We start from the raw sequence: 27,754 nt of genomic DNA on the forward strand, positions 1-27,754 counted from the left end.
AGCTACATAAAACCTTGTTTCAGGTGCAGACTCATGATTTAGAGACAGGTCAGCACAGTTATTTCCTGAAGCTCCAGCTCTTGGAGTCAGGAGATTTGCTCCGACCTTATGTCACAATTTAATAGCACCCAGGCTCTGCAGTTGCAGGGAGAAGCAAAAGCCCCCATGGCCTCACAGGCCCCCGAAGCAGCCAAGCAAGCCGGCAAAACCCACTGCCACACCAGGCCCCAGAAATGTGGGATGTTTTTGTGTCCCAAGCCAGAGCCCAGAGGCTTGGGGCGGGCGATCCTGGATTGCACACCTCGAGAGCCACGCCAAGAGGAAACAAGATTAAACATTTCTCAGTATAAATGTTTACTCAACTCTAAGAAAATGGGCTCCCAACCAAACCTCAGAGAACGACAGGGCTGTGGTCCTGCAGGCGGGGAAGGAGAGCAGAGGCTGGCAGCCAAACCCCCTGGCCCTGTCCTCGCCCTCCCGAAGCTGCCCGGGGAGAGGCGGCCGTGCTCGTGCCCAGCCGGCACGCCGGCAGGGAGGCTGCTAGTGCCAAACATGCAGCAACAGCTCAGACGAGGGCATCTTCATGGCAAACCCTACCCCATGCTATGTTTCACCAGCTGCGATCACCAGTATTAAGAAGTGCCTTTACTTTCACCTCTCCCTCTGTTATTGTTTGGGGTTTTTCAGCTATGGAAAGATCTTTTGCAATGCTTTGAAATCCAATTAGAAATTAGGAAGGGTTTGGGGTTTTGTTATTGTAGGGGGTAAAACAACAAGGCTGGCTTCCCACATCCTCTCCCTCCATGTCCCCGACACATTCCACATCCATGCGGTAACGCCTTTTAACCAAAAACAGCAGGTCGCGATACGCCAGCACAGTTCTCTTGTCTGAAATGCGATGTTGTTACTTTATATACCTATTGCTTCATGCATTGCCCACACACGCATGGCCTTATCAAAGGCCAAGCCAGCCACACACCCAGTTTCTATAGCCCCTGCCTTCTCCGTATCCAAGGAGATAAAATACACAAGACAGAAACAATGACATCACTCTGTGAGGACAAGGAGGACAGGGCAGGCCCTCTCAAGAAGCCTCAGGAAGACAGAAGTGGCTGTCTGTCATCCCACAAATACCGTGATTCACCTCTACAGCTCCTCTGGCTGCATGTCTGGACCTTACTTATTTAAAAAGAAACCCAAAACATCCTCATATTTGAAAGCCCATATCTTCTGTGTTTAAGAGCAGCTGATCTATCCATCTCAAACCAAGAGTTTTCACTGACATTCTTGAGGGGTGACGTTAATACTCGTGCCTCACTGCAAATGGGGTATGTGGACATCAGGGAGCTGGACAAGCTTTTTTGGAGACAGTCCTGGTGTTGACTGCCCTCAAAGATGGTCTCTCTCAGCTCGTTCCCTCCGTGAGCTCACTCAGCTCAGAGTCTGAGGCCCCATTGACCTCAATGTCCTACCAATACAGGGGGAAGGAAAAAAAAAAACAAACCACCAAACAAAAACACCCAACAAACCTTCTTCCCCAGAGTCCAGGTCTGACAAGACAAGGCACAGTCTGAGGGATAAAGAGTGTTCTTGTTTATTTTACCAAGGGGCAGCACAGCCACACACACCAGTGCACAGGTCCGGAAGCTTAATGCCTGCCCCAGAGTCACCAGAGAGCATGGCTGAGTCTGGAAGTCATGCTGGTCTCTGGTCAGTGTCATAAGCACTAAAATCACCTTAGTCACCAAGTGACTTGTTCTCTCTCGCTGTGATCACTTTTCTCAAGAACAGTTAAGCAGAAGGGAGAGGCAGACGTGTTATTTTAATCTTTCCCACTGCGGTGAGGAAAAGCTCTTGCTGGGAAAACAACACCGAGTGATCACCCTTAGGATCTGGGTTAGAAGTGCAAGTGAAATAATTAAGTAAATATACTAAGACTACTCCGTCATTTCCTTCCCCTAATGTTGCCATGGTCACACCCAAAACAAAGCTGGCTCAGCTGCTGAGCCATCACCACTGACAAGCTGCCTCACCTTTTGATGAAATGTGATTTTGTCATCACTCTTGTCTCGGTTAAATTAATTTTGAAGGATGAAGATAAAGGTAATGAAAGAGTAATAAGGCTGTAGCTCTTTCATGGGCAAAGGTCAGCTTAGACAATGAAGTCAGTGTTGGGATTCAGGACTTCGGGGAATGCATGGGAGGTTGTAGAATGCCTTTTTATTTTCCAAAGGCACATAGAAGTATCTTGAACTTGCATTCCAAGTAAGGGAAAATACTTCCACAGGACAACGCCTCCAAAAGGATTACAGAAGTAAACAAATATTCTATTTCAAATGGGGTAAAAAAATGTGTAAGCAGTGATCTTAAAATGTGTAGCTAGTCATACAGTTCTTGATGCAAACTGAAAATTAATTTCTTTTGTAAGATCTTTTGCAAAGATCTAGCTATTTAACTGCACCAAGAAAACAGGATGAGGACAAGAAGGTGGACAAGTGGTGTGAGGAATTATTGAAGGTAGGAGAGGCAACATCAAACTATCTAATTTTAAGAAAAGTAGAAATGTATTTGAATAACTGCAGTCCAATTTCTACAGCAAAGGTTTTAAAAGCTTTTTTTTTTTTTTAGCGTGAAGTAAGTCTATTCACATGTATGGTTTTATTTCTGCATTCAAAGGGCTACGTGCAAAACCAGTGAGAAACATCTTCACAGTGCCCTGGATCCAGACTTAAATGAACCACTTGGACTCAGTATGTCCTATTTTCTTTGGTAAGTGAATTAATAAGTGTTCTGCACAAGACTGTTGCCAAGGAAAGCAAATATACTATTTTCACTGGCGAGCGAGTTAAAAAAAAATAATCTGAACAGCTCAGCACTGCCTTCGAAGATTCAGCTCTACTCACAACTTCTACCAATCCTGTTGGAAAAGTGAGATCAGCATCTTTGTAGTAAAATTCATAGCTGTTTGTCATGCTGGTACACATATATGCACAGCATCTTCTGCACTCTGCTGCTGCTGATTTGCAGCAGGCATGGCTGAAATCCCCGGTGATGCTGCAAAGACACAGCCCCAGAGTGACACAGCCCCGGCCGACACTTGCCACAGCTCTGGCAGGAGTCTGTATGCTCCGCTGACTTCATGCTCCAAGCAGACAGACCTCGCCACAAGCCTTACTTGCTGCAGTCAGCTACTGAAAAAGGAAATTGGTGTGTATTTAAAAAAAACCAAACACACACCAACAAACAAACAACCTTAAATCTTGATGGTGTTCATGACATGGCAGACTAGGATGTGCAGGCACTGTTAAGCAGTAAGAGTAAATGGAAGCTTGTGGTCTGGAGACACGATACATCTTCCCTCACACCGATGAATTCCTCTGTTTGAGTACACGGCAGGCAAAGCCCTTTAAAGGAAAGCCCCATGCTCTGAACAACAGCAAGTCCCACTCACATAGGCAACTGCAAATGACTTAATCGGCTTCATTTGAGGGAAGGGAAGAAGAAAGGCAAGACTCCTGTGAGAACTTGAATGTTCCTTTTATGCCAGGAAATAACTCTTCCAGTATCAGCCATCGCAAGGGGTCAAAGCCTAATTTTCAGGCAACAGTTGGTTCCTAGTGCGCAATTAAGACAAGGGTCACTGCTCAGATATAAGGTTTGTAACAGGAATCTCTCCACAGTCAGTTTCTCACCAAATTCTCCTGCTGAAGTCAGTTACAGGTTGGTATCAATGAATTCAGCTGTGCCATACTTACGAACTGGCAGCATACGGAGATCTATACAATGGCCAGAGCTAGAACCAAGATTAAGACTAAGGTTAGGGTTTAGGAAGGGATGTGCTCCACCACCAGGGTTATTGCTGAATCCTGCACAGTCTGACCTTCATGATGCCCTTTACTTGAATTTTAGAAAGCAGGGCATGACTTGTTAGTCAAAGACTAGAGTTAAGCTTAGTGCCTCTCACCCATGTGACCCAGGCTGGACTGGGAGTAGGGTAGCTCGTGACAGCGGGGCTGCAGCGCAGGTTTCTTGCTGCAGTTAACTAAGCTCAGTGAGTTACATTGAACTCCTGCCTGGCACGTGTAGTGCCCTGCATTTAGTTTGGGGGGATTTAGCTAAGTTCTGCTTAATGGCTGGGTTAGGGATCGGGTCTCCTGCTGAATTAAACAATAGCCCTCTGCGGCCTTGCAGCAAAGCATCAGTGCAGACCCTGCCCCACTCCTTTGGCAAGAGATAGACCCCAAGTCTCAAGGTTTGCAGCAGTATATCTCCAGAGCTTGGGCAGCAGAAGACACAGACCAGATCTCAGTTCAACAGTGTCACAGGCAGGTGTCATCGCATGGCCCCAGCCCAAACTAAGTCCAAATGTGTTGGTCTCTCACTGTGCCTTGGCCGAGTTATGAAATACCTGGAGAATGCTGCACCGCATTCTTGAGCCAAGGAACACACAGCAGCTCAACGTCAGAGGGAGCATGGTCAGATCTCAGGCCAAGGTCTGGGCAGGGTGTTGCTGCACATGTGCTACTTTAGGTTCAGGTCCTTTCCAATCCAAACAGACATATTAGCACTTAATTAACTGCAGAAGTCAAACTAGTTTTATCTCTACTTATTTTGCTAGAAAGACTCACATGGGACGTGTGCTAGGGCCAGAATCCATGTCACTGCCCCGGTGCAAATCCAGAGAAATGCCATTGATTTTTAGTGTAGTTATTTTAGATTTTTGCAGTGTAATCCTCTAAATCTAGCCTAGAGGAGATGCCCTTGCACAAGTCACTGTTATTACTACGTTTACTTGACAGAGACAGCAGACCAATGAAGCAAGGCGGTCAACAGGTTACAAAACCAACCTCCTAGACAGAGGCTGCAAGATCTGCCACACGGATAAAAATGTGAAAGGCTAGTATATTTCTCTTCTATTTTCTCCACAGCTAGACTACTAGTAACAGCTTGCTAAGAGGAAAAAAACCAAAATAACAAAAAAAACCCCACCCCAACAGAAAACTCTAAGACTGAATATTTTTCTTCCCCTCTCAAGGCTTTTCTTATCTATGAAAATCAACAGGCTTGGCAGCAGTAGCAATGATTTATTGAGCCACACCTCTACAGTGCCTCCTGTGCCCTACGGTAGGTGTGAGCATGCAGATGGCAGGAGACAACGCCTCTGATCCACGTGGCTTACCCTTGACAAGGTATCCAACCAGCTCTCCACAGCAGCAGGCTTCTCACCATGAGGGAGGGAGTCTGTCTCTCAAGGTTTCCGAGGGCCGCATGATTTCTAGGAGGTATGGGGCATGGTTCTATCCCCAATGTGACCAAGGGAGTGACGTATGCTCAGCTCCTTGGAGGATCAGGCCAGAAACTGCTCCGAAGTCAGACAGAAGTAAGCAGGAACAAGAGCATGCAGATACTCCATTACTTACCTGCGGCTGAGAGGCCAGATTCATCTTGTAAGGATGTGTCTTTCCCTCCTCATTTACAAGTGGTGACCAGACTTTTGACTCTGTTCTGCAACACACAAATTTTGAATAGTTAATCTGTTTTCATCAGTGAGCATCGTTATTGTTATTAAAAGACTTGAAGTTCATCAATTTCCCAAACATTTCCCTAGTCTTTTGTATACAGCGCTATGCACATCAGGAGGAATCTAAATAGCCTTATTTTAGGCACAAAACTTGGATGACTTAACTACGGTGTCACTGGTGACACATCAAGCATGGGCTCCAACCCAGGCAGTAGAGTTGGGGGTCACCCAACAGCAGAAGCTGGAGATATTCCTTTAGATGCAGATCCTTTAATTAAGCAGGGTAATTCAGATTGCGGTGTGTTTCAGCTTTTATGGGTAGCCAGAAGAACGATTCTTGTCTGTATTGACTATACAGAGAACATTTTGTTCTCGAAGTTGGGCTGCCTTGGATAAACTAGAAATATTTTTTGGTTTGGGTCTCTGGAATTTTCTTCTTATTTACACAGTGGTATCCATGCTGAACAAACAGAGGCTTTGGGGAATTATGAAGGAAAGAAAAAAAATGCGTGTCTAAGTCTTCAATGGGACTAAGAACTGCGATGACATAATGTGTCAGAGAAAGTCTACATAACCTTTACTGGTCTGTGGTTTGACCCAATTACTCACAGCAGCCTGAAACACAAGTCAAGATCTATGACCACAACCAACCGCTTTTACCATCATCCTTCTAGAGTTTTGCTATGTCCCAAAGAACAACAGACAAACAACTGGTGAGGAAGAAGTAGAGTGCTTAGATTTGCTTGAGATATGTTGTGGGAAACATATGCTACCTACATTTCTCAGAAGCAGACGGTAAGTAGTATCCCAGATGGACTAAACAGTGCCACTTTTCCCAAATTTTTTAATAGTAGGGAATGTGGCTGCAGTATTGCTGAATGAAAACCGCTGTTCAATGCTAAACATTGCATCATGCAGCAACCAGATGGCTGATAAACTCTTAGGATGAGTTTTGAAAACCATGTCCTGTTTTGACAGGAGCCCTTTGTGGAATCTGCAACTGCAGATAGATGTACTTCCCAGATATTTGCGGGTCCAGGGCCAGCTACAATTTAAGTACTTAGCAAAACAGGAACGCTTCCACTGAGAACTAACTGGACAACTGGAAAGAGACTTTAAACAGAAAAGGCTTATAAAACTGACAAGGATGGAGAAAGAGGGTGCAGAGCTACCCACAGTAAATTCAATCTGGTCTATGCCATTCCTCTAAAAGCCCTCCAATGCCAGGACATTTTTTAAACAGCCCAAACTTAACTGTGATGCACATGTATATCCCAGACATTTGCTGCATAAATAGTATTTTAATACGTACATCCAGAGGGCAGATCAGTGGGAGGAGGCAGCATTCTCACTCAGGGAAAGGGAAAATTTTATTGACCTGCTGTTGCCTCTATTGCACTCTGGACTTTATACGGAAGAAACCTGAATGAAGTCTGCTGTACTGTACCTCCTTTCACAGGAAAGTACAAAGACACAGGTCACACCAGATATCATCCTTTACAAGCAGCCAGGCACAGCAAACCTTTGACTCCAGGCTATTGCACCCTGCGGGCCCAGCTGCAGTGCTGATACCCAACAACCCACGTCACACAAATCCTGGCATCCAGTGAGCTGGGGCACATACAGACTAACAAATATGAATGTAACAGCTGCATGGGATCAGATCAATGCCAATCTGATCATTATCTCGTCTCAACAGCTACTGTTACTGGATGTACAACATACCCCAGGTGAGTATGAGACAACCATTCCCTCCTTGCTTCTGGCAACCCACGCTTTAAGGTACCTGAGGAACCAGCGATCTTACACAGATTATGGTTATCAAGCCTGACAAAGTATTTTGCACTTGAAGACTGTGTTTGCACAGAGGGGAGCAGCCCGTTGACCAATGCAAAGCCTTACTCCTTGAAAGCGTTTGGAGATCACGTGCGACCACATTTTACCTCCTCTGGAAAAACAGGGGACACAGCAAACAAAATGGAAATCAAATACCCTGCCAGCCAGGCTGTAAGCAAGTGGACGTTGGCTGGAGATGAAAAAGCAATTCAGAGAGCATGAAACACTTCAGATGATTTCTAGCACAAGGCATCCCTGTGCCAGTTCTCACTAGCAGTGACCTAAGTACTAAGCATTTTCTTTTAAAGCAGTTTAATATTATCAGAAGCAACAAAAGGCCTTATCCAGACTGAAAATTTAAGCTTAGAACAGGCAAATGTATGAATATGGAGCAGAAACTTCTCCCCAAGCACTTGCTTTCGTCTCATTACCCCTCACTCAAGGCATTTGAGGTGACGGAGCACGTTGATCTCCAGCGCAGTGGAGGCAGCTATGGCCAACTACTGCAGCCAATGGGGGGGTTGACCAGATTTTTCTCCCTTATTTATTAGCAAGGCAAAAAGCTCAAGTTTGTTTCCCAGTCTGCTGCCATTCTGATCTGTCACTGGATATAAATGGAAGCAGCAAGGTCACTCCAGGCTTTACTTTCAATCCAGTTTAAAAGTTATCCAAACAGAAAGGTTAAATAGCCCGCGCAGTTGTCCCTCTAAGGCTGGGAGGATAAAGCTTCCCTTTGTCTTCACGACAGCTGCAGCAGAGCCCTCCAGCCTCTCTCAACAGCCCATTTATGGCCCCAGTGAAGCCGCAGAGAGGAGACAGCTTTGCTCTCCCTGGCTTTGCCTAGCAGGACTTTCAAGGCACGTGCCCCATCTCACCACACCACCTGTGGAGCCCATGGTCTGCAGGTCATCAGTAGGACCTCTATGGTCCCAGCTCTCAGCAAGGGTAGTAGTGGCTTTCTGGAGGATTTTTTTCCAAATTTGGGGGAAAAGGACCCCCAGCCACAAAACCATCTCCATGCTCCCCTTGATGAGGCTGTACCCCTGCCACTGAGTGTGGCCATGCTAGTGGGGTTGCCAGACCTGCTTCTCCACTGGTGGTGGGGCTAGATGTCTAACAGCCTGCTCGGGAATCCCACTCTGTCTTCAGTGAAAGCCAGCAGGCTTCAGCATCCCCACAGGATCTCAGACTCCTGCTTAAACTGATGAATATTTATTTCTAATGCATATTCTTTCAAATGAGACTCCAGCAGAGCGCAACACTCAGTGCAGAAAGAGAAGACAAAAACATGACACAAACAAGCCTGGGAACAAGTGTCAAGCAAATTAATCGTAGGCACGTGGATATACAAACTTTGTCATGTTTGCAGTTTACATTTCCATGCTGTTTCCTTACTACAGGAGAGAGAGCAACCAAGACAGGGCCAGGGAATGAGCCATGCATTTGCTGTTTCATCCAGGCAGAAACCAAGACCCAAGATTAGAAAAATTCCTCTGATGCTAGTTTGGATGGGGAGGTACTAGTAGGAAGGAAACTGCATGCAAGTCAAGGCAGGAATCTGGAGAGGTATTTACAAAATACAACATTTTTCAAGAAGCTTGGCTTGAACATGGTGTAATATAAACATTGCAAGAGCCTAGATTTTGCTATCAATGCTTTGCGTGCAGAGCTGGGCCATAGCTTCAAGGGAAAATTCAGAGCTGGAAAATGATGGTCTAATTCTGTGTGCCAGGAACTGCGTAAGTTCTATAAAGAAGAAAGGCACATTTACATTCCAGATTCAAATACTGGGATGGACGTGAGTAAAACACCAAAGAAGCAAATAAACCCATAAAGATTGAAAAGTTCCTTGTGCAACACAAAGTTTGCTAGCTGAAAAATGAGGAAAGACCTAAAGAACTCCTCTTTCAACCCTCCCTAGAGTTTTAGGCAAGCATTTTAATAATGTTTAGAAACTAACTACAAGAGCTGTCAGGCTACCAGGAAGGTACCTTTTAATCAGCCTTTTAGCTACAACAGCTGCAAAGTACATGCCCTTGGATTTAAACACGAGCAGTCACTTTTAGCAACCACCCATTAATGGACATATTCATTTTGGCAAGCAAAACCGTACTCGGGCTGCATGCAGCCTATTGCCAATGCAAACAGTAATGCTAGTCAGAACTTCCTAGAGACAAGAGGCCCCAAATTAATTTCTTTGTGCATGGCCCTCTGCTCCTTGCATTTCAGGTGCCTCTTCACACAACTGCTAAAAACAAAAGGGCAACGCCGGCTACACAGAAGCAGCAACAGAAGTTTAGCACAAGCAGTTTCATTAGAGTTATGAAGGATAAAACACACCTGACTGCTCAGACTCACACTGCTCTTCCACTGGCCAGCCACAGAGTTAACTACTTTCGCCTTGCCAAAGAGGCTGTAAAAACACAACAAATGCCAAGTCTGACTTGCCAAAATGGCTTTGAACGTGCCAATCATTAGTAAAAGCTGCCGGCATGCACCCAGGAGGGCTGGGAGCACCACGCCAGCGATGGAGAGGTTGTGAGCTGCTGCGGAGGGCCAGGCAATCTGCATGCCCTTATATAGCTGCACGCGGAGCATCAGGCTTTTCCCAGGGCCAAAGGAATTATTAGTAAGATGACAGAGCTGGAAAACTCTTCCTGGCAGGGAAGCAAAAAGCAAACCTAAATGAGTCAACGGATTCCACTAACTTCCTAGAACACAAATTCGAGCCTATTGTGGCTTTGTGCAACTAGTCCCCATAGCCGAGACCTGCTAACACACAGAGCAAGCAACTGTGCAACTGAACCTACCGAATAAAATGCAGATGACATCGCACACATTCCTGTCTCCTTCATAAGGATCTACACGTGAGCCTTTCTGACAATGAACTTAACATGTGCTGGTAGCAGATCTGACTTCCCTGATCCTAGTGCTTGTCAAAGAACAAATACATAGCTTCATTCCTTGGCATCACTTTTAGCAAAGTAACAGACTGTTTTCCAAAAAAATGGTGGATTAATATATTATATGCTGGCTGCAGAAAAGCAGCTTGAAATTTGAAGAAAAGGACAGTAGGAACAGAACAAGAGATTACATGTTTGCAATCTCTTTTCACAAATATTCTTCTCTTATTACCACCCCCAACCTGCCTCCAGACAAAGAGGGAAAAACATACTCACTGTAGGACCATTTCTCTTTTGTTAAAAAACCCCATATAAATACACACTTTACCTTTGAGTTGCTCAGGGCTGCACAGTTCCACCATCTATTTGGTGACAAAAGCCACAGGCAAAAAGTCATTTGTTTTAGAAGTAATTTTCACCTGTGCTGCAATGAACATCTGTCTGCTTTTGTACATCTGCAGCTACAGCTATGCAGAGCTGTGTGCCAAATTCATCATGGGCATCACCACTGACATCGGCGATGCCTGGATCTTTTGGCTGTCAGGTGAATTTTGTGGTAGGAGAATTTGATCCTCCCAAGCCTTCCCTTTTTTGAGTGCTCTTTGTCAGAGCAAGCATCCTTCCCAAAAAACACTGTTTCCAAAGGAAGCTGATAGCTTTCTCCAGTCTGTTGGACATGTCTTGCTGCTTACCTCCATTACAGGAAAATCAGAGGTGTGCTTGGAAGGGGTGCAGGCTGGGGGGAGGCTTTGCTCGACCCTAAAATGCCAGTGCAACAATGTACACACCGATTCAAGATCCAAAACTTCATTTTCCTATGAATGGGAGAGGCTCAAAAATCTGCCTGTGACGTTTCTCAGTTTAGCAACCAGGTAGTTTTAAGCTGACTGCAGCACACTGTCTGCTGTAGGTCAGTCTTTCCGCGTGTACCATACAAACCCATAGTGCTGAGCTCGATTTTAGGCTGTTGAAGACAATAATGGAACCTTTAATTTGGTTTCTCAGGAACTACATTTCTAAAAGCACTGTCTGGCTTGAAACAAAAAGCAAAATGAATGAACAAACACAGGCTGAGAAAAGGGCAGGGAGCTGCTAGACACGCTAAATTCAGCAGGAATTCGGTGTATGCACCAATGTTGTTGAATACCCATTTTCAAGGCAGAAAACAGACCTTTCCAACTCCGTTCACATGTGAAACAGTAAAGCACCTGGCAGTGCTGCTTATAAAAGCATATTCAGAGAAAGCAATTTGTGGCTGGGTTTTAAATCCTAGGAAATTAACAGATTTGCACCTTTGGGTGAAAAAGCAGACCAGGCATATTTTCTTCAGCTAGTAATTCAATCCATTTTTAATGGTGACATGTGTTAGACTTGATTTCCTGCCTACTATCTGATCTGAAATATTTTTGGACCGTTACCATCGTTAAGGAAAATACCGAAACAGGAAACAGTGGAATGCTGTTGATACTCACAATCAAGTACACAGTGCAAACAGCACTTCCTTTACCAGAAGTGTTTAAGTCCTTTCAATTCTCTACATTTACAGTTCTCTTAAATAATCATTAGTACAGCCAAACATGAAGACATCTTAAGCGCTTGGCTACCATTACAAGAGAAGAGGGTTGCATATTTGGAGAACACACATATATAGAGTTTGTTTTGGTCCACAGAAGAGCACAAGAAGATGATAAGCATAGCGCAATACTTCTCTAAAACACTCTTCCAGCCACCAGCTACTTCCAGCTTAAGGGCTTTCTGCAGCAGAGATATTGCCATGGTATATCATATACTTTATAGATTTTCTTCCATTAATTCACCTAGTCTCCTCTTGAACCACTTTTAGCATTCACAGCACAGTTACAACTGAAGTCTCCATTATCATGACAGTGTTGACCCTTTGGTGAAACTGAAATACCTGATGTGAGCTCAGACCTATGTCTAAAATTCCTGCTGGCATGACTCTGCTGCCACTCCGAACACAGGTCAGAAAGCATTTTGCACAGGTAATCGTTTAAATGAGTAATCATTTAAAATTCATCAGATACAAAATTAAAAACCACTAAGGATTTATGCTTTCACAAGACATCTCTATGATTGTGAGTAGAAAAGAAGGACTGAAAGACTTCTCACTCCGTGAAACCTGGCACAGCTGGGCACATCCTCAGCATCTGCTCTGTGTGATGCTCCAACCCTCGGAGCTGCTGCCCTGTCAGATCAGCAATCCTTGCCAGCATGGCTACTTAGTACAACTGCTTCAGCTAACAAGCTACAACTGTACAGCATGGAGACCAGACCCAAGAGTTGGTGGTGTTGAAGTGCAAATGCTATACTTTCCTTTTCATACTCATAAGCCAACTACTTACAGAGCTATTTTGACAGAGAAAAAACTTACAGCTCTGACCTGATTCGATTCTCAACCTTCCTCTATGAACTAACTATATGGTCAAGCCTTACTGACAGAGTTTGGCCCACCAAGGTTCAGGAAGCCCAAGCCATGCCACTTGGCCAGGTGGCACTCATTGTCCCAAGTGCCTTCCACCCTATCCACCTCCATAGCGATGCTCTTCCTTTCTTCACAGAGGACTACTGACCACCGACCCATAGTCTGCTTTCCTCACCCATTTCCTGTGCCCTAAGTTGAACAGGAAGATGAAGCATGGGCTCCAACTGTTTTAAAATGCCTCCTCTGTCACTGCTCTAGGCCTCCTCTCGAGATCTTCCATTTAAAAGTCTTGGCCTTAGATTGCAAAGCCTCAGCAAAGACTAGATAGCACTAGGGATAAAATACTCTCAGAGTACAACCAGAAAAGACTACGTGATGCACACTACTGTCTTTTAGCATTAAAGAAGAGCTTTCTCCTCTGAGAAAGCCTCCTGAAGTATCATATTCCCCAATACAAACACATCTCTAGCAGCTATCAAGTCTCCAAACAAGAAAGCATTTCCTCCCTAAGCAGAACTTTACATAAAGCCATGGGTAGTAAGTAACATCAAACCCTAAAGTGGATAAGTAGTGAGATCACTGCTTTCACGTCCTCGCGGTCTTGACACTCTCCTTGGCCATTTTGTCAGCAGAACTCATTGATCAGTACAGCAGCAGAGGCGTCCAACATGCTCTCACACTACCTCATCAAAAGGGGGTCTTGAAAAACAGTTGGGCTGTGCTAACTCAAAGCCCCCACACGGTTTTACACAGCTGCACATCCAGCTAGAAATCTCTCCCTGGGCAGCTTCCACACCCAAGGCCAATGAAACATGCATGGGGTAGCTATAAAGTTAATGACTTTGTAATTAACATTAGCAAACACATTTTACAGACTCAATGATCTGTAAGAGTGAGCTTGCCCGAAGGCTGAAAGAGCCCTTGCCTCCCCTCCTCTCACTCAGCCAGAACCACATGGCACTGGTTTGCTAAGTCAAGCAGCCAGATATTTTGGGGAGGAAAAGGAGCACTCCTTTACAGGAAGATTAAAGGCTGCCAATTTGGAGGCCAGCATGAGAAATTCTGGGGCTAACAGGCTGCTGCAATGCTCACCACCCATTCACACTGCCTGCACTGTGCTCTGTTCTTCCATCAGTGAATTGTCAGGCTTTTTTTGGCCAAGACCCATCACTTCTTCCTGAACTGGGAAATGCCTGCTGAACTCCTGGTGTTGTCCAAGCTATAGTAAAAGACTTCTGTTTACCATAGGAAAGCCCTGAACAACTGAACTACTGTGTCATTTAAGGCACTCCTTCTGAAAGCGCTTCCCCTGCATCTGCCGTGAAGCTGATGGACAATCACTCTGGGGCAAGGCAGCCACAGCAAAAACTCACTCCCAGAGAAACTAGAAACACCACGCTGCTTCCACCATCTGACTTGAGAAGTGCTGATACCCACAGCTGCAATTCAAACCAAGAAGAAGGATAAATCCCCAGCACCCTTGAAAAAGCAAGCTCCCGTTCTTTTAAGAAGCAATGGGTCCATGCAAAGCAGACCCCTGCCTTCCCAGTCTCCACTTCTTCTCTGTATAAAGATGGCCCAAGAACAAAGCATGGCTGGGGAAAGGAACGAAGCTGTCCATTGCTCTGCAGCTCCAGACAGTGGGAGGGCTGAAGCAAGCCCGTACTCTACCCTGGTGACAGAGATTGTGGCTCAGCTATCACTTTCCTTTAGTTTTTCAGGACTCAGAGGGACCAATGCCTGACAGGCACCTTGATGCATCCTGGATCATCACTGTTTAGCACCGTCAGTGCTGTTTGATCAAGAGGCTCCAAAATGTACAACCTTTCTGAGTCTGTGCATGGCAGAATTAGGCAATTAATAGCTTGGCCAACACACAACCATATATTTTAACTGCTAAATTAGTGCAACAGAAGAAAGATCATCTCTGGTTGTACCTCCTTTGCTATGTGTGAAGTTTTCCTGAGACCTTGATTTCTTGCTGTCAAGAGCCACAGAATAGGCTGACAGACTCAGCCACAAATTATCAGCCAATTTCTCACTGAGAAAATTGTTTTCATAAGGTCAAAGTGCAGCAAATGCAAGCAGCATTAGGATTAAAGGCTGAAATGTAGTTCCCTCTTGCTATCCAGTGCCTGGCCAGACAAAGCACTAAGAGGTCAAATTAAACAAACCAGCCAGAGAGGTCTGCTGTCAAACCAGAACATAGCTACTGCCCACTCCGCATCCCTTCCTCTCCCATCCCCAGTCTCACTCAGTGACGTACCTGCTGACAGTCAGAGTTAGTTCATCTGCGCAACCCTTGATTTTGTTCTGTGCCTCAAGGTGTGTCATGTTATCTGTGTTCACTCCATCAATGGCTATGATCTGGTCTCCTATACACAAGTTGGCTATTGCAGCTTTGCTACCTGGAGTCACCTAAGAGAAAACAAAAAGAGTGAATGGACTTTCCAGGGAGGAGATTTCCATAGCAACATTTGAAAAACAGCTGGAGTGCTCAGGGCTTCTCTCACTGGTACCTGGAAGCAAAGAGGTAAAAAATACTGAAAGTAAATTCTCAGCAGAAATCTACCTGGGTCTGGGTCTCTTGGATACTCCTCAGTATTAGTTAGGGGCAGGATTCTGTTTTGGCACCCACAGACAGAAATTTGGGTAGGGGGCAACAGGAAAATAAGAATTGTATTTTCAATCAAGACAATTAGCTTTGTGCTAAAGAGCAAGATCATACAAAAAAAACCCCAAAACCAAACATCTCTGTTGTTTGCTGGGACAGAAGTGGTCTCCGAAGCAGAAGGTGCTGAGGACAGCTAGGAGGTCCAAGCCTCTAGGAACAGCGGTGACAGAAAAGAGTATCAGAGTCACTGCAATACACTCAACACCAATCACAAACACCTTTGTCTGCATCATGATCTCATTTGCTTCCTTCCTTGGAAGAAAGGTTTGGGCTCAAGATTTTGGATTGCTTCTTTAATTGTAATAAACTGGTTTTGCCCAGGAAAAGCTGCACCACTGACATCAGCGAGATCAATCCCAAAGTAGTGGTTGATCTAACAAGCAGACTGGAAGGAAGGAAGGCATCAGAAACTTCATCTTTAAACCACAATCTGACAATACTTTCTGAAAAAGTAGAAGTATCGCTCCCAACCTGCCAGCCTGACCACAGCGCACCTTGATACATTCTGCCATACTACATCGCCCTTTCCTCTCCATGCGTGGTTGCTCTGCTTCTCAGATCCACTATTACACTGCTAAAGAGGTGCTCTGCTCTGCCTAGGAAATGATGGATGGGAAGGAGCTTGGGGCAATCTCACTGAGATCCCAGACAGAAGACACTACACAGCAATGCTATTGGTATGATACTCCTCATGAAAAAGCAGATCCTAGCGAAAACTCGTAATTTTCAAGCAAATCAACTAAACAGCTCACTCATTTTTCATTACTTCCACTAAAGAGGTGTCCTCTTAACAACTGAGACCTCTTTGTGCCAAAATTATTGCCTTGGCAGAGGGTGAAGGATGTTACATTTGTGACTTTGCAAACACTACATAAGATTTTGTGCAGTTTTAATGACTTTGTGGAAGGAAAATAATGATTAGTGTGGGTTTTCATCAATTACTTAACCGGCAGAGGAAATGAGAAGGGTGGACTGCTCCCAGACATGACTACAGATTAAAACATGCCTTGCAGCTGAGCCATACCTCATTTATAAGTCTGTTGCAACTGGTATTCATTCTACACATACATGCTAGGTTTCAGCATGCTGGAAAGCAGCTGAGCAAACCCAGCAGAGCTGTCAGACATAAACAAGCATTGTTCACAAGATTTAGAGAGTCCTCCTAATGCGGGATTGGGTGACAAAACATTCCCCCTAGGGAAACATTCACCTCCTAGAGGTGTCACACATTAGCTGCAATCACTGCTCTCCCTGAGCCAAAACCAAGGCTGTTCAGCACATCTCCTCATGGCTCAAGTGGGCTATTTCCCCTAACTAGAAGAAAGATCACAAGATGCTTTTCTTTTTTCAGCTCTCTACTAGGGTAGTATTTCATAGAAAAGGGAAGGACACAGATGCGTACCACAGATGTCTAGGTTGGCCAAGGTGCTCAACATTAACCCAAAGACATTCAGACGGGTCAACCAAAGAATTCCTGTCTAACTGCTCACCACTTTTAATGCTGCAAGCGGACTACAAACTGACAGAGGAAGTGCTAAGGAAAACACGAGACAAGCCACCAGATGAATACAGAAAATCTGCTTTAAATGTGAAGATCATTGCCTCCCAAGCTGCACCCAGCGGCTGACTGGTGGCCTACTAAGACCACCGAGTGCAGCCTGCTGCTGCTTCACTGGATCCATTGCCCTGAGAGTACCTTCATGTAACCCTTGTGACAGGGACAGTTAGCAGCCACGAAGAAATCTTGAGCACTGGAAGTCACCCATAGTCCCACTGGATCTGGGAGCTGTCATTTTACAAACTAGGAGACAGATCCCTAAAGACATCGTCACACCAGAGGGAGCCCGCAGGAGATACATTGTGGGTCCTCCCCTGATTGCTGGACCTTGGTTTCTTGGTGCCTTTATTTCCTCTGCTACCAAAGGAGAGAGGGGGGCACATTACTCACCCCTGTGAGGAGCACCGAGCTCAGCGCACTGTTACTGTGATTCATTTTTGATCAGACAAGACTGCCAAGGGGTCAAGAATAACGGTGGATTAGCACTGCCGCTGGAACACTGCCGGAGGCTCGGCCATACAGTTTGCATTTCCAGACTGATAATCTACTCAACGTGTGGCAGGCTGCTAGAAATGATCCCGTACCACAAGGAGCAGCCAGGGACACTGGAATACTAAAGCCTCTTGAAGAAACCCCAAGAGCCACAGGGATGAGCAAGTGGCATTCACTGTAACATCTCAGCGCTTTGCCAGTGCTTGCAGTGTCACGTTCCCCTTCTGTGTCCACTTCAGAGGAATTTGAAATTTGAGTGCCCTTCTCCATCAGATAAGAGCCACTGGTAGCACAAGGACGATTACATCCACTCAGGCCTCTCGCCTAAGGGGAAGTTATAGGGATGCACAGTAATGAAAAAGGTAAGTAAATTTGCCAAAAGGAAACATGTTTTAAAATCCAGTTTCTTCAGTTCTGGCAATACCTTGCCCTGAAATGCAATCTTCCACACACTGCTCCCCTGCAACATCCAGCTCGTACTCCCTGCCAGGATTGCTCATAGCAAACATGTCTGCACAAGGGCACGGTACCGCAGGGAACCCGTCCCCCACCCTTTTAGGATGATTAATAGCTACTAATAATGTTCCCTTCCCCCCTCACTGTAAGGTCTGGGCTTATCTCAGTGCTGTCAACACTGCTTTTGAGATTTGCTCACCTACCAGTTAAGTCAGGAAAGGAAAAAGCATTTCTCTTATTAAGTGAGGAGCAGAGTGCTGCCAGTGGGAAGACCTTTTCCTGCTTTTATTTTTGTCATATCCCTCCCTGGTCCATGGGGAGCAGCAGGGGCAGGCGTGTGGCTGGGAGGGGGAAGAAGGCAGGCAGAGGTGCTCAGAGCACTGACAGCTATCAGACAGCTCACACAACCCAACCAAAAGGCCTCCAAAAATGAACAAAAGCCTTCAGGCTCATGGGCATCCACTAAATATTGCACTGCCCGAAACCGCTTTGCTCCTGCTCTCCTCTCAGATAACTTAAAGCTTTGCACCAGCCCCTCTCCTTTCCCTCCCCTCTTGACCAGGCGTGGAGCAGACACCTGCAGGAACCGAGGGGATGGCAGGCTGTGCCTTGCGCACCTTGCACAGGCAGCTGACCCAATAATGAGCAGATACAGCTGCACTTCTGCATGGGAAGGCGAGGAGGACTGAAAGACACTGGAACATAGGAACAAAACCTGCAAACACAAGTTACATTTCATGCAAAGGCACAGCCTCTTGTCTCCTTCAAAAGAGCTCCCTTCCTGGCTTGGGCTTTCCTCACTGGGGTCAAGCAGCCTCTGGCAGAGGAGACATGGGCAGTACCGCAGGGCCCCAGGAGCCCCCCAGCTCCAGGGACACTATTGTTGGGTGAATAAAGCTCTGCACACCTTTGTAACATCATGCCCAAGCAGCGTAACGCAGCTCCGTGTGAGTCAAGATAGATGGGTGGGTCTAAAATTAATTCAATTCTTTGAGGCCTTCTCCCCCCATCCATTCAGGCACACTACTTGCTCACTCCATCAGCCCTTCACAGTTTCTCACAGATCCTACAGCCTCCGGCACCACCCATCACTCCACACCTAGACACACATCCCAAGAGGTGATGAAGAGATAAGAAACGAGAAAATTAAGATCAGCCAAGAAAAAGATCTGGATAAATAGCACCTATCCAAGCTTGAGAAGAAAACCCAGCTGCGTCCTTGCTGGACAGAACAGACATGCAGCAACATACTTCTAAGGCCACCAGTGACTAGACATCTCTGACATTCAGTTTAATCCTACCCACCCACACACACTGCTCTTTTACCATGAGTAATGTCCTCAGTGCTGGACTATTATGCTAAGCAGCCACAGTTTCTCCCAGCAAAAGCATGCAACTGGGTCAGCAGAGATCAGAGGCTATGAGAAAATTCAGGCAAGCATGTTCCCCTCCCCTTCTCTTTAGGGGAGGGGGAATGACAGGCCGGTTCCTTACAACCGACTCCAGGAGATTATCCTCCCAAGCTGCTCCTGTTCTCTGCACCATTACAGTCCGACCCTGCTGCAACCCAAAGCTCACTGCCTGAGCATCAGCCCAACCCAGCAGGGTCTGGGCTTCTACTGTATAAGCCCCTCTGGCAGCCCAGCTCGCCCTCACCCTCCTGCCTATTTCTGACAGCCAGATGAGTGTTAGTAACACAGAAAAGGGAAGGCATTCGACACAGCACAGAGAGGGCTGACCTCAGGAAGGCGGTGTAAAAAGACATAGGTGAGAAGATTTGCTTAGACAGATGCTCAAGTGGTGGTCAAGGAGTTACTCAGCCCCACAGCTTGTTTTGCAACATGCCCCACATCAGGAAACAAAAAAAGTATAAAAATTTCTTACAAGACCTCAAAAACAATACACAGAGCTGCTCATCAGCTGAGCCTTTCCTGATGGTTTATTTCATCCTCTAAATAAAACAACACATCCAGTAATCAGCAACCATCTAAGATGGTGTGTCACTGTCCAGAACAGTATCAATTGTTTATGCGGTTAAGGCCTCCTTTAATTTCTCCATTTATACTGGGGAGAAAAAAATAAATAAAAAAATCCATTTGCTGCTGTAATGGTGGCTTAAAGCTCTCACATAAGATTAGGGCTGGTACATTCCCTCCCAGCACAGAGTTCTCTCTCTAGGTTCTTTGGAGAGCTCATCAAGAACAAGGTGTGTCAGATGTTACCAAAAGAAGTGATGCTGGACTCAAAGAAGAGGTACAGAGAAAAGGGTGCTCCAAAGTTTGGTGACAACAAGCTGCCGCATAACCCATGACAAATTGGTCTGAAAAGGTAAACTGCAGAAAGTATAGCTCTGGCTCCTAGGAGAGGCAAGGGTACTGCTCCTGCATGGAACTCTGGTAGAAGGCATTTGATTAGTATCCTAGATCTTTTAAATGTTTTTCTAAAAATAAGACTCAGGAAACAGGGCAGGAAAAGGTCATGCCTCTCCTACGCCCCAAAATGCTCCGTCTTTACTGCAAGGAAGTTCTGCTGCTTTCCACTTGCTACAATTAAGGACAATCTCTTCTCATCCAAACCCCGGCAGTCAGGGAGATCAGCAAAGTCCTTTCACCTCCTCAACAGCCATTTGTATCTTTGAAACACAGGCTTGTCCAGCCCCAGCAGCTGCCCGGGAAGCTGCCAGGGTTCACACTGACTTCAAAGTCTGTAAGGGCATTACTCAGGACGTGAACCTCTGCTCTCCACACCCCACACGCTCAGACAGACCAGACACGACTCCCTCCGGCAGCAAAGGCACAAGGCATCATCCTGTCCTCTAAACATCAACCCAGCTACTTCTGGAGGGCCAGAAGCTCTTGGCAGGTGACCCTAATGACCAGCGTCCCACAGCCGCTGATCGGCTGTCTAGCTATGGAGTAGCTCTGCCAGGCACCCCGGGCAGCGTGGCATGGCGTGGCACAGCTGCATCCCCCACCCAGCCCAGCAGCCAGGAGCAGCAGCGCAAGAGAAAACATCAGTGCAGGAAACGTAAAGCCACATCCACCATGCTATAAACCCCAGCGGCCTTCCCCAGCTGGCTCCCTCTGCCCAGCCAGCCTCAGAACAAGAGCCAAGCATAACACCGATATTTGCAGTTATGGGCACAAAAGCCGGGCTGGGCAGCAGAGGAATTGCAGCCATAGATGTGCACAGCAGGGACCAGCCAAGGATGGCTCCCGGGCTGAGGAGGAAAGCCAGCTCAACCTTAAAACCTATCACATCCACGATGCCCCATGTTTCCTTTGGCAGAGGGGGAGGCATTCCCCTCCAGGTGCAGAGGCCTCCCTGCCCAGCTGCGGCTCCCCCCACATCTCAGACCGTGGCTGCAGGTTATTTTTCTTTCTTTCCGCCCAGGGAAGAAGCTGCAGCCCAGCTCCTGAGGCAGACCTTTGTGTCACACAGCATGGTCCAGAGGGAGGACATTCTCCACCCATCCGCTGCCACGGTCGTCCCACTGAGCCCCTCAGCCCCCACAAGAGATGCCCGTTAGCAGGGTGTCCCCTGCACTGGGGCTTTCTCTCATCGGTGGCTCCAGGATGCCTTTGCTCAGCTGCTTCTTAACCGGGCAACCGGCTGAGAGTAGGGGTAAGGGCGTCAACCAGTATCAAAGTCAAACCCAGTGTCTTTTCACACCATGGGATTCAGTCCCGTGATTGATTTTGGACCCTCAAATCCAGTTTTATCACTAAATCAAGTTTTAAGTTCACAGAGCTGGTTCAGAGGGCCATGCTTAAAAAAAAAAACCAACCCAAACACCCAGGGATTACCCAATTATCTTCCAATTCTGTACTTGCTATAAATCCTGAGCTTTTAAAATACCACGAATAGATAAAACATCAGAATAAACAGGGCTGAATTCATGTTACTGTGGTTGAAATCAGTAACAAGCATAATGTTGAGATTTCACCTTTTTAATATATTTGCAGAATTGGGCTGTCTTGAAATTGCCTTGTCATTGGGAAAATGCTCAGTTTCATAACAATATGTCCAGTTTCACAGACTCTGAGACACACCCCTCCTTAATGGGGCTGGGAGGTTTTTGACATGACAAAACATAAAGCAAAACCTCCCTCTGCCCGTATTTTGGGTTGGATGTTCAAGATCAATGCATCACTACCGCAAGCCACAAAAATCATCTCAAGAACAAGGTTTATGGGACAGTTCCACATATATATATTCAACTGAGAACAGAAATCCCCAATGTTTAACAAAATCAAATGCAAAAAACCAGGAAACAGACCACTTACTTACCTGAGGGATGGAGGGGAATGGGGTCTATCAACTGCACTGCTTTTCAGCTTCATTGGCATCTCTCCTCACGCAACATGTTGCTTGCTTCCTCCATCAATCTCATTGGGATTTAACTGGGAACTACCCTGTGCATAGGACAGCTCTATGGACACTATTATCGTGCAGTGTGTCCATCCACAGCTCAAAGAGCTTTTCTCAAATTCTACCCCATTGACCCACTGTGTGGTATCATCCAAAGGGCGATAACTACAAGGGTCTTTCCTACTCCTGTAAGGCAATCCAGCAGGCTCTGGTCTAGGGTTCATTACACTGATTAACACAATTTGTTTTTCTGAACACAGACTATAATAAAGTGTCCACAATAACCCTACAGTTTTAAAAAGAAATGTAAACCAGAAACATCTGTGAGGCATCCCTCTGAAAGAGACTCCACAAGAAAGTCTCATGCGTACCACTTGTGAAATCCCCACGCTCAGCCCTCACCAGGAAGACTGGTCCAACACGACCAAGAAACCAGAAGTGTTTGCACAAGAAGATGCTTGTGACGAATTTGAGCCCAAAGCAGTTTTGAACACATAGCTCAAGTGGGAAGGGGGGTAGGGCAGTGACAAAAGACAAGATAAGAACAGCTGTGGAAACACCATAATCTTTCATCTGCTGCTCTCCTAAGGCACAATTGGCCATTGGTGCCATGCAGCTGCTGCCAGCCAGAACCTCTTGGCCAGGCTGCTCTGCTGGCTCCCATGCTCACAGCACCAGTGCTCCTCATCCTTCCTGGACCCGGGACTGCTGCGCAAAACTCCAGTGACTCCCCCTGGGGACTAACCTGCCTTGGCAACTTAAATGGTGCTGCCTCCCACCAACATGAGCAGGATAAACCCTCCCTACATCAGAGGGGAGCTTGAGAAGTGAAAAGCCACCGGTAAGGAGCTGAGATACAATGGTGATGAGGGCCATAAATACCAAGACTATCTCAAGAGCTTACCATGAGGACGACACTGCCAGAAGCCAAATCTGAGCTCCTGGCAGGCAATGCAGGCTGAATTTAAGCACCTTGGTTCAAAGAGAGCTGCAAGACACCCAGTTCAGGCCCATGACTGGATGGATGTCTCTCTCCTGGCACCCCATCATGTCAGCACACACCCGGAGCAGCAGGGTGGCCCCATCAGTCCATCAATGGGACGGGCAGTCCTGGACGAGGCAGAGCCAGGCTCCACTGGCCATACAGGAGGGGACTTGTCCCCCATGTAGCACAGCCGAACTGCTGCGCTCCCAGCTGTGGTGGCAGAACGATGCTGCTCCACGGTGCAATCAAGGATGCACGCCTGGCCTGGGGCGGACAGCCCAGCCCTGTGCACCACTGCTAACAGTGCTCCCCATGAGCGCATCTGTGCCACAGACCTACAACCAACGTGCTGCAGCACAAAGCAAACACATGACAGTGCTGAGGAGGGATGGCTGCATCCTCCCCTGCTCCCAGGGCAATGCTCTTATCACAGGCTACAGCCTCCCCACCCTCTCACTCCCCTCTGGTAGCCCCCCCCATCTCACACCTTGGTGGGACCAAGGCCCTCATAACCCTTGGCAGAATCCAGTCCTACAGTCAGAGCTCGCCGACAGAGCTCACCCCATCCTGTGAAAGGAGGAGAGCTCTGTGCCCAAAAAGGTCTCTGGTCAGAGCACGGGTACCAAATGCAATAAGCAAGAAGAAAAATGAAGTTATAGCCCATAAAGTCATCACACAAGGGGGATCAGACTCTTTAAAACAGACCAAAATTGGATCAGATCTTTTTTTACATGGTGAAGGGGGTACTTGCTGAGAGCTTTGTTCCTGAGCCAAGGGGACAGACCCAGGAGCCTTAGGAGCAAACCACAGGAAAGATTAATGGCTTGAAGTCTTGGAGAGGAAATTAAAAGTGTCAGAGGTGCCACAAGAGAAAGCCATGATAAGAGCTGCCAATTGTCAGCATTTACGTCACCACCACTAGAGAGGCTATTTTATTACATTTTAGTCCCCGGGGTCACAATTTCCCATGAGGTGGTTATTTTTACCACTTTGCTGATCTATGTCCCTTGGTATGCACCCCTAAGTATACCAAGAGGTAAGAGCAGTGAGGTAGGACTTCAGACATACTTCTTCTGCCCAAGCCTTTCACTGGAAGGAAATGGCAACAATTACCATAACAATGAAGTAAATATCACTTCCCCTATGCTAAAGCTGCTTTCATGTCCAAAAAATGCTTTAGAACAATAAGGCATTACTACTGTAATTGAAACAGATTACACAGAAAATAACTAATAACCTTCCCCCCCTCTGTGGGTTTGACAGCACTTGCCAGCTCTGTCGGTCCCAGAGCCAGCAGCCTCCCCTGTGGCACCTGGGGTCCTTTGGCAGTGGGACCCCATGGCAGGAGACAATGGGGCAGGAGGTATTTAGAGAAATTCACAAGTTTCACCATCCTGGTCTTCTCTCAGGCCAGTTCACAGAAGTTGAAGTTCTTGTACGTCCCACTTCCCACAGCCCTTCCTCACCTGGGGCCCACGGGGACTTCAAAGCCACGTGAAGGTGGTGGCAGAGGCCAGAGCCCAGGCTGCCAGCAGCTCATCGGGTGCCTCTGGTTTGCAGAGGGATTGCTGAAAATTGAAGCAATTCCTTCGTTCCTAGGGGAGGCCGAGCAGCACACCTCACACAAAGCCACGAAGGGACAGGCAGCGTGGGGTTTAATCGTGCCCACGCAGGACGAGACGTGCACGCATGTCCTTGCTTTTTGTGGGTCTGCAGCGAGCAGCTCGGGGCAGGGCCCAGCTCCCTGCGAGGAGCAGCCGGGCAGGCTGCAGCGGGGTGTGAGCACCTGCGCGCGGGGACGCTTGGGTGCGGGTGGGTACGTGGACAGAAAAGCGAGGGAGTCTGAACCCAAACCCTGACGTTTCACAGGCAAACGCTGGAGCAGAGGAAGGCAAATTAAGTTAGACCACTAAAACTGTTTGGATGTGAAACTTTGACTGTCATTTCCTAACTAGTTTTTCTTTAAGTGGGGGTAAGAAGGACTTAGAAACAGGCAGAGACACTTAACATAGGTTAATATAGTTTCTGTAAACAAAGGCTTTTCTTTTACCTATACATGGCAAGCAAAAGCAGGCGAGCATTCAGCACCACCTCAGTGCGACTGCTTCCCGTAGGATGGGCTGCAAAACTCAAATTACGGGCTGGCGTGAGCAGAGGGGATTCCCTCTGCCTGCGGCAAGGGGTTTGCCACGGACAAGCTGAGGAGGGCGAGCCGGTAAGGAGCAAAGACTTGGTCAAAGCCAGATTAAGGGGCTGCGTGGGAAATCACGTATTTATCCATAAACATTAAAAAAAAATAAAGAGGGAAAAGAAAAAGAGAAAACCCACCACCACGGCTGTGGCACCAGCCCTGCCTTTGTACCACCAGCCACCTGCCAGCCCCAGCCGCCCCCGGACCGGCCGCCGCGCCCACCCCGGCCCCCGGCGCCGCCCGCCCCCCCGCGCCGCCGTAGCCGCGCCCTACCCGGGAGATGGTGAGGGGCTGCTCGAAGTCCCGGCCGCCCACCAGGCGGAAGCCCCAGGGCCCGGGGCCCGAGAGCACGATGCGGTGTGTCCCCATGTGCGCGACTGCACCTCTTGGGACGCCCGGCAGCCTCGCCGCCTGCACCGGCCCGGCCTGGCCCGCCCTCGGCCCGCCCCGCCGCCGCCGCCGGCCCCTCCCCGGGGCTCCGCCGGGCTGGTTGGCCCGCCCCGGGGGGGGCAGAGCTCCCCGGACAGCGCCGGGCGGCTGACGCCTTCTCGAGTAGAAAGCCGGCCCGCCGCGCTTCCAGGTGAAACCCTCTCGAGGGAGGTTTGCGGGGCCGAGCTGCTGCCGGAGGAGGAGAATTTCGGTCTTGGGAAACTCAGAGCTCCCCCGCCCCGTCCCTGCCCCCTCCCGGCGGAGCCGGGAGCTGACCGCCGTCCGGAAGGCAGGACGGCTGCAGAGCAACTCACCGGCGGGCAGCCGCACGCGAGACTGCCGCGGCGCGGCATCTCCCAGGCAAAGGCGGCTCGGCCTGGCGCGGTGTTAACTCTGAAACCTAATGGCGGCGATGGAAATCAGCGGCACTGCGTGCAATGCCCCGACTGGGAGCTAATGAGAGGGGGCGGAGCCTGGGAAGGGTATTACCTTTCTGCTCGTTTAGCTCAGGTTCATCACTGCTTTAGGCAGAGTTTTGTTTATCTCTAGCCCCTTATGTGTGGTACCACTAACATAAGAAGGAATTCTATACAGGTTTTTCAGACAACCTCATAAGATGGGAAAAATAGTAGTTCCAGTTGCATGTTAAGCCCCCACCCATCTGACAATGAACAGGTTGGTTACAGCAATGGTGCTGGCATTTACAATTTCAGTGCAAGTGTTGCTGCTTATTTAGTAAATGAATACAGTTCATCAGTGAGCAGAACATCAGTGAGCTGCAGCACAAGGCTGCTGCTGAAGCTGGGATTCAGCCACAGCGGGGGAGCGTGGAGCAGTCAGCAACTGGGGATGAGGCCGGTCTCCCAGGTGCTGGCCCTACAGGACATGGCCACGAATGATCCCATTGCAAGGCACACCCTTGCCTCTGCAATCCTCTTTCTTGGCTTCCTCCTTTTTCCTGCATGAACTTGTCATTTCATGCGTTATTTCCTTCCAGGGTACATGCATCTGGAGTATGAATCTCATCTCTATCAGAGAGCAGTAGTTCTCCCACTGCGTCATTACACATCTCCTGGTGGTGAAGAAAGAGATACCAAGAGGTCCTTTCCCCCAGGCATGGGGGATTTCCGGAGGGCTAGGACACACTGCTGGGTCCTGTTCCCCTCTCTGCACACCCAGCTTCTGCAGTCACAAAAGCATCTCTGGCTTGTTCCTTACCAAGTATATTAGGGTAGAGAGTGACATCAGGAAATGTTGAAGTTCAGTAGCTATAGATGAGTCTCTCTTTCTCCTCTCCCTGGTCGGGCACTGTAAAGTAAGGGCTAGCAATGCTAGTGACTGCAGCAAAGCGGTGGTAAGGCTGCCCTTTTGCTTTTATATAAGGTAACATGTGAAACAGAAAAATGGACTTGTGTCTGTTTGCTTTCTAAGGATGTGTAAAATAGCTTGAGGCTTTTGCTGTCCTGTTAGTTTGGTTTTAGATTTGGCTTGTTTATAGTCTGACTTCCTAAAATCCTTGTGAATGCAGCCACAATGTGTATCTGTCTGCTTGGCCATCCGGTTGCATCGCCGCAGAGTTTGAATCTGTTGCCTAATTTTGGCTCAGTCTGAGGTGGAGGGTCTCAAGGAAGTTAAAATTCCTCACGACGGACCAGCCTTCAGCGTGGGCACAGCCCTGCGCAGGCAGCATGCAGGAGCCAGGCATGTGGAGGTGCAGCGTGCGCTTTTGTGGTACTCGTGCGTTACTGAGCCCACCCAGGCAGCTCGGCTCTGGCCTTCCCTCGCTCTGCTCCTATGGGGACTGTTCCTTTACACGAGGCATACCCAAAAAGCCCCCGCTAGCTCTCCTGCCACAGGGCTGGGAGACGTGATCTGTTCATCACAGACCTTGCACA

General features: G+C 47.6%; 1 protein-coding gene across 1 annotated transcript in view; it reads right to left on the minus strand.

Annotated features, from left to right (window-relative positions):
- The window catches only part of PDLIM1 (PDZ and LIM domain 1), a 42,826-nt gene extending 16,946 nt beyond the window's left edge, over window positions 1-25,880 (minus strand). The window contains exons 1-3 of the mRNA XM_075758496.1: window positions 25,704-25,880; window positions 14,970-15,121; window positions 5,421-5,505 (exon numbers count right to left, since the gene is read on the minus strand). Of these exons, the coding sequence (XP_075614611.1) occupies window positions 5,421-5,505; window positions 14,970-15,121; window positions 25,704-25,799 (333 nt within the window). The 5' untranslated portion in view covers window positions 25,800-25,880. The remainder of the gene's footprint in view (window positions 1-5,420; window positions 5,506-14,969; window positions 15,122-25,703) is intronic.
- Between the last annotated feature and the right edge of the window lie 1,874 nt (window positions 25,881-27,754).

The sequence above is a fragment of the Balearica regulorum genome, chromosome 7 (genome assembly GCF_011004875.1).
Source record: "Balearica regulorum gibbericeps isolate bBalReg1 chromosome 7, bBalReg1.pri, whole genome shotgun sequence".
NCBI classification, from domain to species: domain Eukaryota; kingdom Metazoa; phylum Chordata; class Aves; order Gruiformes; family Gruidae; genus Balearica; species Balearica regulorum.